Source organism: Tinamus guttatus, unplaced genomic scaffold (genome assembly GCF_059628265.1).
Source record: "Tinamus guttatus ecotype Peru unplaced genomic scaffold, ASM5962826v1 Tinamus_guttatus_pri_ptg000591l, whole genome shotgun sequence".
In the NCBI taxonomy this organism is placed as follows: domain Eukaryota; kingdom Metazoa; phylum Chordata; class Aves; order Tinamiformes; family Tinamidae; genus Tinamus; species Tinamus guttatus.
In genome coordinates this window covers 873,392-882,228 of record NW_028289125.1, presented here as the reverse complement: position 1 = coordinate 882,228, position 8,837 = coordinate 873,392, and the positions used below count along the sequence as shown (strand labels likewise).

Sequence of the window (8,837 nt, the reverse complement as noted above, 5' to 3'; positions counted from 1 at the left end):
AATTCCACAGTGAACTCAGTGTGATTTTCAGTAGACCATATTCAGTCTGCCTATATAAACAGTTTGCAAAGACCTTCTAATCTTCAGGGTAAATGTGAATAATAAAATTAGAAGAAAAAGAAAAGATTCCAAAATTGTCAATGTATTATTTTCTAGTCCTTCTTCATAAGGACTTTTTTCTTTTCAGCTAGTACAAACCCTACTGCTTGTCTAACTTTTGTCTACTTTCAATTTTATAGTCACAGCATCAAATTCCAAGGAAAAAGAGCATGCAGACCCCTCAGGGTCAGAAAAAAAACACTTCCATGTAAAACTGAATTTTCATGGACAAATTAAATTGCTGTCTCTTTTAGAGATTTTTCTCTTTAAATATCACTTAATCTTCTTCCAAAAAATATTCAGCTGCATCACCAGTATGCATAACCTTTCCAAGATAACATAAAACAGATCCTGTCTGCTGTTTTTAAATCTGCTCAGTGCTAATAAGAGTCCATGTCATTTCTTCCCCTTCAGTGCTCCCCCCACCTATGCAAGCATCTCCTACATGGATAATATACTCTTAAATTTCCCAGCACAGAGAAGTCACTCACCTAACCTCAACATTTCCATTGAGAGAGCATGAACGAGTGTAAAGAAAACTCTGAGCAGAAAAACAAGTAATACCAGCCAGCTTATCTGCCGTGAATAAAGTATTACAAGGAGCCACAGAACCAGGCCATCTTCCATCTTTTCTTTATTGTCCTTCCAAACCATTGCACGTCCCTCCAGATCTCCTGATTAAAAAAAAGAAAAAAAAAAAGAAAAAAAAAAGTAGTACTTGGACTGAATTGCTCTGAGAAAATAAAGTCTTACATGTAATATTTTTCTTCTCTCAAATACAGAACTTAGCATTAGTTACTGCTTGGTCTTTTCCTACATTTCTGTCAACAATCTCCTTGCAACTTCCATCTGTTTGGAACACAAAAAGAACACTATCCCTTATAAGCCTATTCCCACTCACTTCACAGCCTAAAATATTACTAAATCAGAGTGCTGGAGAGTGCTAGTATGTTCTTATATACGTTATGTATCTTTTTTCCATTTTTATCATACACCTCTGAACATCTCACAGTCAATAACATTAGTACAAGTGTAGAAAATACAACTTAAGAGCAGATGAATATTGAACAGGTAGCTGATTACTAGCTGGATTATAGTGATAAAAATGGAGTGAAATGCTACAGTGAGCCTTCGAAATCCAGTTTTTAACTGTTTGAATTCTATGTGGTACATTTGTTTATTGCATTTTCCCTATTGTTTAGGTAAAAATATGAACTACTTTGTAACACAGCTACAGTGGCAGAGTTTTCTACAGCCCACACCTAACTACTACAACAAATTAGCGTATCTTTGGATTTTGCTGCTTCTACAGTAAATCTTAATCCTGTAGCAAGTCAAATACCGTTAGTGTATGATGATGCAATGCTGATTCATAATTCTAAGTTCTCAGCACCTTATTATACCAAAGGAGAAAATACACGTACACCCAGTGCACTGAAACTGTACTGACACATACAATAATTTAACATAGGAAACAGTAAAGTTTCAGTTCTGCTTGGGTATTTAATGAAAAACATGAGTGTGAAACATATCAGCCCCTTATGGGAGGGTCAAAGAAGGACTCAAAGAAGTTTCCAAAGCTTTAACAAATTAACTTGCTTGGTTTTAGCTCAGAAGAAAAAAAAAATCAAGCAGCTGAAAAACAACCAGATAAACATCTTGAGTCATGCCCTGAAGCCTGGTAGCTCCCAACATTAAGAGTCCAGAAGACTCCCAACACAAGACTCCAGAAAAGCCCCTAATTTTAATGCCAGGACCCACTGCACAGGTCAGCTGCCAAAATTAAGGCACAGATTTAGTTTCAGTGCATTCCAACAGGGATCTATTAGGGTGATGACTAAATGAGATGCTAATCAGGATCAGCTGAGCAAGAGTTTTGTCTTGGCCTTCCATCTCCGGTGCTTGTTAAGAGGGAACCACTGGCCCTGTTTTCTGCCCCACCTGGTGACTGGGTTTCCTCTAAAGTCTCACTGCCAGCAGAGGCAGCAGTGCAGGGGGCAGGTACGGCCGAGCATGTAACAGCAAAGAACTCGTGTTGCATATGGAAAGCCAAGCGCAGGATCGTGCAGGAGCCCTCTGCAGCCGAAGGCACACAAGGGCATGCCTGTGGCCCGTTGGAGCTTGGATCAAGAGTGCATGTTTGAAGAGGGGCTTCCAAAACCCCAGCCCATGCCAGTGTCTTGGGGCCTTGGTGTGCAAAACCAGATCCCTTCAAGAGAAAACGAAGCCAGGGGATGAGCTCCAACCTGCATCACCAACTGCTGGGCAGCTGGTCTGCCGCAGTCTGGCTGTGCAGCAGCGTGGGCATCAGCCTTGTGGCACTCGGCAGCCACGGGCACCACTCCAGCACCACCGCTCGGCCGCGGTTACGTGGTTTAACTCGGAGCGCTTGTGCTCTTGTCATTCCTCTGCTTGTGGTGTTGGAGTATCTATTGCTTTATTTTCTTTCGTATCCTGCAACGTGAGAGGCCGCCACAGAGCCTGAATGCTGACAACTTTTGGGCACAGAAGGCAACAGGGCCAAGGCTAAGCCCGCCTGCCGGCGCGGGAGCCGCTTCCCCGCGAACGGCCCCGCGCCCCGGGCAGCGCCTCGCAGGGACGGCCGCCCGCCCCGCGCGGGCCCCGGCAGCGCCGCAGCCGCCCGCCCCTTCCCTTCCCTTCCGCCGCCACATGGCGCGGGCGGAGCCGCCGGGCCGGGCCGGGCGGCGGGCGCAGGCGCAGCGGCCGCCTGGGCGCCATGGCCGGCGGGGCGGCGCGCGCGGCCGCGCTGCTCGCGCTGCTCCTCGGCGCCGTGTGCGCGCGGGCCCCGGCGGGCGCCGCCCGCAGCCGGCGCGGGCCCAGCGTCACGGACAAGGTGGGACCGGGCGCCCGCCGGGGGCCGCCGCGCGGGGGGACGTTGCCGAGGGCGCCCTCGCGGTAGCTGCGGAGCCTGCTCGCTCGTTGTGGTTATTCTTTACTCTGTTTCTTAACTCACGCCGTGCTGCTTTTTTGCTTTCCCTGCTAACTTTTCCTAACACTCGTGTGGCCTCATCACTACCCGGCTTCCCAGTGCCGGGGTGGCAGCGGGAAGGCGCTTGCTGTCGAGCCCGTGGAGTGGCAGCGGGATGCCCACCCCACGGACGGACCGGTGCTTGGCTGTCACGGCACTCCAGCCCGCGGGAGCCAGGACGTGGGGCCACGTCTTCACTGGAGCTTTTCGGCAGTCTGACGTGGCTGGCGTTCAACAGGGAGCAGATGTTCCAGCCACCGTGTTCCTGCAGGCCTCGACGCTGGCCCGAGCTGCACGTCCCACCGACGGGTAGTGAAACCAGCTCTTGGTTTCTCTGCTGCAGGACGTTCACTGGTGGCTTCACGGTTCTGGCCAAAATGCTTCATTTTTGCCGTCTCGGAGGTGTGTGGCTTTGTGTAGCCTTCCCTTCCCACGCGGAAGGTGCCATGCAGCTCCGTGTGCCACCGCTTCCCGTGTCCTCCCCGCTCCGTGCATTTGCCTTAAAGGAAGATGGGTTCCCTGCAAAAATGCCACCCGTGGCTGCTGTATTGCCACACAGGGTTTCCTGCATGCCCAGACACATTAGGTGGCAGGTGACTGGGGAGCGCAGAGCGCTCTCCAAAGGGGCCGCGTGTAGCAGCGTGGCACTGGCGTGGGGCCGGGAACCAACGTTCTGCCCACGAGTGCAGCGACGCTGCTTGGGCATCCAGAGCCGGCGCCTGCGGCACGCAGGGCGCTGCGCTCACGCTGGTTGTACCTGCATGAGCAACGGGGTCTCTGCAAGAGCCTGTGACGTTACTGCCCGAAACGTCGTAGAGCAGCCCCCGGCGCATGGCCAGAGGCTGGTGGATTGCAGGCAGCCCTTCTCCCTGCTCAGCATGAGACCTGTTTTGAAAGCCTTGGCGTACAGTAGCCTTGTTGCAAAATTCAGCGAGGTATGTCTACAAACACACTAAGAATTAATGAAAACTTACTTCTAGTATTTTGGGAGTCACATGCTGAAGAAGTGTGGTATTCGGTGTCAAGTGCCAAGGAAATGGATGAGGTGCAGCAAAAGGAATTTTACTTTCTTTATGTATCATTATAAAGTTATCCAAAAGTTCAACAGGTCAAAGCCACGTGGAAGATCAAGAAATGGTAGAAGGAGTAGAAGTGGTTTAGCAGGAGAGCGTGGAAGAGACATTCTTATTGGAGACAATCGTCTTTTATTATCATTATTGGACTAATTTCTTGGAGTTGCCAACAAGTAACATTTGGTTGAATGCCACAACGAACAACAAATACCACATCATAGGAACAAACATTGCTGTTTCCTAGAAGTTTTAATAGTCTTTATATAACTTTTTCTGAAGTTCAAAATGCCTCATTTCCTGAACAGCTGGTCCTGTTTTCAGTAATCACTGGAACATTTTTGCATGTTCAGATATGCATTGATATATTCTAAACTACATTAAAATGCTTTTCAACTTATTTTTCAAGTGTTCTTTTTAGCCACCTCCATGTTGAAGCTTTTAGGCAATGTTTAACGTAGCCTGGTTGTAGGTAACCCTGGGCAGTTCTGAATTCCTATTTAGGAAAACAGCTCCTTGCTTTAGCAGCAAGGTTGTACTCTCTTTGCTTGACAATTCAATGAAAATTAGGCTTTCATTATCACATACTCACTAATGTCTAGAACAGTGAAGATTAAGAGTACATAGCAAACTAGCTTTTTGGAGAAGTGTCTGAGGCTTTCAAAAGGTTGGCCTTTTTGTTGTTGCTCATAGTTGTTTGGCTTTTGTTTGTTTGTTTTACAAAAATAAAACACATCCAGGTGTTCTTTGATGTGAAGATTGGAGACAGAGACGTGGGCAGAATTGTAATTGGATTGTTCGGAAAAGTTGTCCCGAAGACAGTGGAGAATTTCATTGTGCTGGCGACTGGAGAAGTACGTCTGTGGTTTCCTTCCACTGTGTATTCAGGTTTGGGCTGGGAAATAAATAATTGTTAATGCTGTTTCAAGTGTGAACTGCCCATCTCAATTTAATGGAATCAGTGAGGGAGAGCGCCATCCAGAGACCGAGTTGTCTGGTGTATTTTCCTAAACCCTTGCAACTTTATTTGAAAAATAGGATGAGGTTGGACACCGCCACCTCAGGCTACCCCTGCCTGGCAGATACAGCAAGCGCAAGTACTGCCACCAGTACATTGGTCAGATGAAGATACTTGTATTTTTTCCAACTGAATAATAAATAACCTGCTCTGTGGCAGCTGAGCCCAGCAGCACCCACCTGCATTTCAGTTTGTTTCCTGTCAGTGTTTGTCTCATGCTGTGAGACCTGACCTCTCACAGCATGTGTGTATTCCCATATGACAGTGTAGGACTGGATGCTGTAGTCACAAAAATAACTTTTTTTTTTTTTTTAAAGAGAGGATATGGATACAAAGGAAGTAAATTCCATCGTGTGATCAAGGACTTCATGATTCAAGGAGGAGACTTTACAGCTGGAGATGGATCAGGAGGTAACATGCTCAGTATCTTCCAGCTTCCCTTTCTGTTACAGCTTTGAGTGTTTACTGAAAAGACCAGTGGAATTGCGTTGCCTTTCTTTCAACTAAAATAAATGAGGAAAACATTTGTTTTAGAAGCATCTAAATCAGTTCTAGGCATCCTGTTGTGTTAGGTGCAAAAATTTGAATTAGCAGGTTATTTGTAGGCCTAGGGCTTCCCCTCTCCTCAGTTCTTGCAGACCTTTCCTGCCTGTTTCTGCCGTGCTCTCTGCACCTCTGCTCCTACCCCTGGTGCTCTAGCACCGATGTGCGAGCCAGTCCGAGGGACCTAGTGGAAACTAACCTGGATGCCAGCAGTGGCACGTGCGAGTGGAGGGAAGGCAAGCTCCAGGGCGTAGGCCCTTTCGTCCACTCGGTTCCGCGCAGCTCTCTGAAGTGTGCTAAGGAAAGCAATTTCAGAACCACCCTAGAGAAATTACAGAATGAGGCTCATGCCGCTCCCCTTCTTTTCTCTTCCCAAATTTGAAACCGTGAAGGTACCTTGTGATGCGAGGCTTTACGCTGCGCGCTCGGGGGCGGCCGCGCTGCTCGCGGTGCCCGCTGGCGCCCTCGGCTCCTCCCTGCGCCTCCTTCACAGCCGCCTGCTTGGGGCGCTGCCTCGTGAACCTGCCGCGTGCAGCGTTCCCGAGTCCCCCTCGGGGACAGAACGGAAACCTGAGCAGCTCGTGTTTCCTTGCAGTTTGAGCAGTGGGGAAGGCTAAAACCCTGAGGACCCAGGCTAGCGTTAAAGGTAGGCGGTGTTTGTGTGCCTGCGGACAGTGTTCGTTGGGGTAGCGCCTGCGCGTGTGCCGGGTGTTGTTAGTCACCGTACAAGTGAGGAAAGAGGCAGCCTTCCCTTCTCAAAGTCACGGTGGTTTAAAGATGACTCTCATGGTTTTTCTTCTTCTAAACGGTTTTAGGAATATCAAAATCCATGTGTAATATTTATATAGTTCCACACTGGCTCTTTTAAGCTAACTTTCATGTGGTCTCTGTATCTCCAAATGTGTCTAAAGCAATTTTTATATACTAGGGGAGATAGTTATAAAATTGAATATTAAAATTGTCACAAAGCTTAAGAAATAAGCATTCTTATTTGAATGGCCACATTCCCCAATTTAAATTCACTGAAAAGGACACAATATCTGGTGGTGTATGTAAGCAGGACCTTTGACGAAACGCAACTGATTAAACTCAAAGGCCAAAGGATGATCAACTTGAAATATTCTGTAATAACAGCTGCTGTTTTTGCTTTCCTTTTTCTCTCCTCTACATAAAAATACTTCTAGTGAGAGATCACTGATGGTGTAGCAATGGTGGCCCTGCTTTTATTCAACCTCTGAATCATCTCAAGTCCTGATTTATACTTATTTGTTTCCAATTTTGAACAAAAATGGAATATCTTACAAAAGTTCACTCTTTTGTACCACAGGAAGGAGTATCTATGGAGAGAGATTTCCAGATGAGAACTTCAAACTTAAGCATTATGGAATTGGATGGGTTAGCATGGCTAATTCTGGCCCAGATACTAACGGATCCCAGTTCTTCATCAGTGTGACAAAGCCTTCCTGGTTGAATGGAAAACATGTAGTATTTGGCAAAGTTCTTGATGGAATGGTAAGTGTAAAAAAATGATGGTTAAGACTACTCCAGGAGAACCAGGACCAGTTTCAGGGCATTGTATCTGTGTGGGTATAATCTATCATGCCATTGTCATTCAAAACTACTTCTTGTCTAATGTGGACAAGGTAGAAAGTGCGTGTGAGGTGCTTAAACCGGAACTAAAAATGCAAGCGGTGATTACAGAAATGGAAACTTAAATAATCTGTTTTTCAGATTTCTTGCTTTAGACCACTAACCATCAAAACAAACACCTTTGCAAACTACAAATTGAATAATTTCAGATCCCTCTTTCACTAACCCTTTTAACCACGAAATAACTGTGATTACTCAAACTAAAATTAACTTTGTAACATAACACCAGTTGTGGGTGACACTTCCACTGTTTGGGCTTTCAGAATATGTGAGTATGGAGTATACATGAACATATAAATTCAAGTATGTTTAAAAAGAAAAAAATATACCCAGCATCCTTGGACTGTACAGCTGCAACACTGAACCAGTATGTGACCAACAGAATTTCAGTTTAAGAAGCAGTTCCTCTGAAAGACTGTACTTCTACTAATCTCGTTTCCTTTAACTTTTTCTCTTTATCGGTTTTGAAATGAATGGGGAAAATATGACTGCTTGCATTGATCAAATCCATGTAGAGTTTGAAAACCTCATCAAAACATACCTTCCTTGCCCCACATCCTTCATATTGAATTCAATTCTCATCAGCTACTCTACTAATAAAAACATTTTGAGGAGTTTTAGGCTGATTTCAGTATATTAATTGGCAATTAGCTATAGCCAGATACTAGAGAGCATGGTGTCCACTCTGAATATCTGCGCATAAATAGAGGAGTCATCAGGCTTTTGTAGAAAGCATAATGGTGCTGAATGATCAGAAAAATACTACTATTTGCTGAGTGGAAGGTTTGAAGAAGGCCACACAGCCTTCCATGTTGGTGCTGTCACCTGTGTGCAAGCTGCAGAATCGTACAGCTGATAGCAGGGACTCGGCCTGGCAAAGCTCTGTGTTAGAAGGTTCCTTATAAATAAATAATGCTAATAACACACTTATTTACCTGGTAAGTGGACTTGAGTCACTGAGGCATTTTCTTGGCTAAACTGAGGGGTTTTTTTTAAACAGTCTGTGGTGCACTCGATAGAGCTTCAGCAGACAGATGAACACGATCGCCCCCTTCAAGACTGCGTGATTGTGAACAGTGGCAGAGTATCTGTGAAGGAACCATTTGTGGTTGAAGTGGATGACTGGTGAAACCAACAAGAATGGGAAATTAAATGTAATCATTTTTCTTCTAGGCCTAAGTTTTTGACTGATCTCAGTTATCCGTTGACTTTTCTCCTCAAAACATGTATGTAGACAATATTTAATATTTCCAAAAACATTGAATTATGGCTATTCCTTTACAATTTCTTGGAAGTTTTACTCTTCAAAGTTTAGGGTATATCCCACTAAATCATAGAACTTGCAGAAAAATTCTTACATGAAGAATTCTGAAATATTTCTGTTCTTTATAAGATTTGAAATGGAGTCAATTGGTCTTCTTTAGAAATTTTAAAATATTTCTTACTGTCATTTTATTTGAAAACATTT

At 45.3% G+C, this 8,837-nt stretch overlaps 1 protein-coding gene across 1 annotated transcript; it reads left to right on the top strand.

The window, feature by feature from the left end:
- Positions 1 to 2,836: 2,836 nt before the first annotated feature.
- Positions 2,837 to 8,506, top strand: PPIC (peptidylprolyl isomerase C). The gene is made up of 5 exons (XM_088534700.1): positions 2,837 to 2,953; positions 4,899 to 5,012; positions 5,494 to 5,587; positions 7,047 to 7,231; positions 8,370 to 8,506. Exons 1-5 carry the CDS (start codon positions 2,837 to 2,839, stop codon positions 8,496 to 8,498), a joined length of 639 nt encoding a protein of 212 aa, XP_088390826.1. The 3' UTR covers positions 8,499 to 8,506.
- The last annotated feature ends 331 nt before the right edge of the window (positions 8,507 to 8,837 follow it).

Coding starts and splice junctions, on each gene's coding strand:
- PPIC (XM_088534700.1), top strand. CDS start 2,837: ATGGCCGGCGGGGCGGCGCGCGCGGCCGCGCTGCTCGCGCTGCTCCTC. Junction 2,954..4,898: donor GGCCCAGCGTCACGGACAAG/GTGGGACCGGGC, acceptor AAACACATCCAG/GTGTTCTTTGATGTGAAGAT. Junction 5,588..7,046: donor AGCTGGAGATGGATCAGGAG/GTAACATGCTCA, acceptor TTTGTACCACAG/GAAGGAGTATCTATGGAGAG.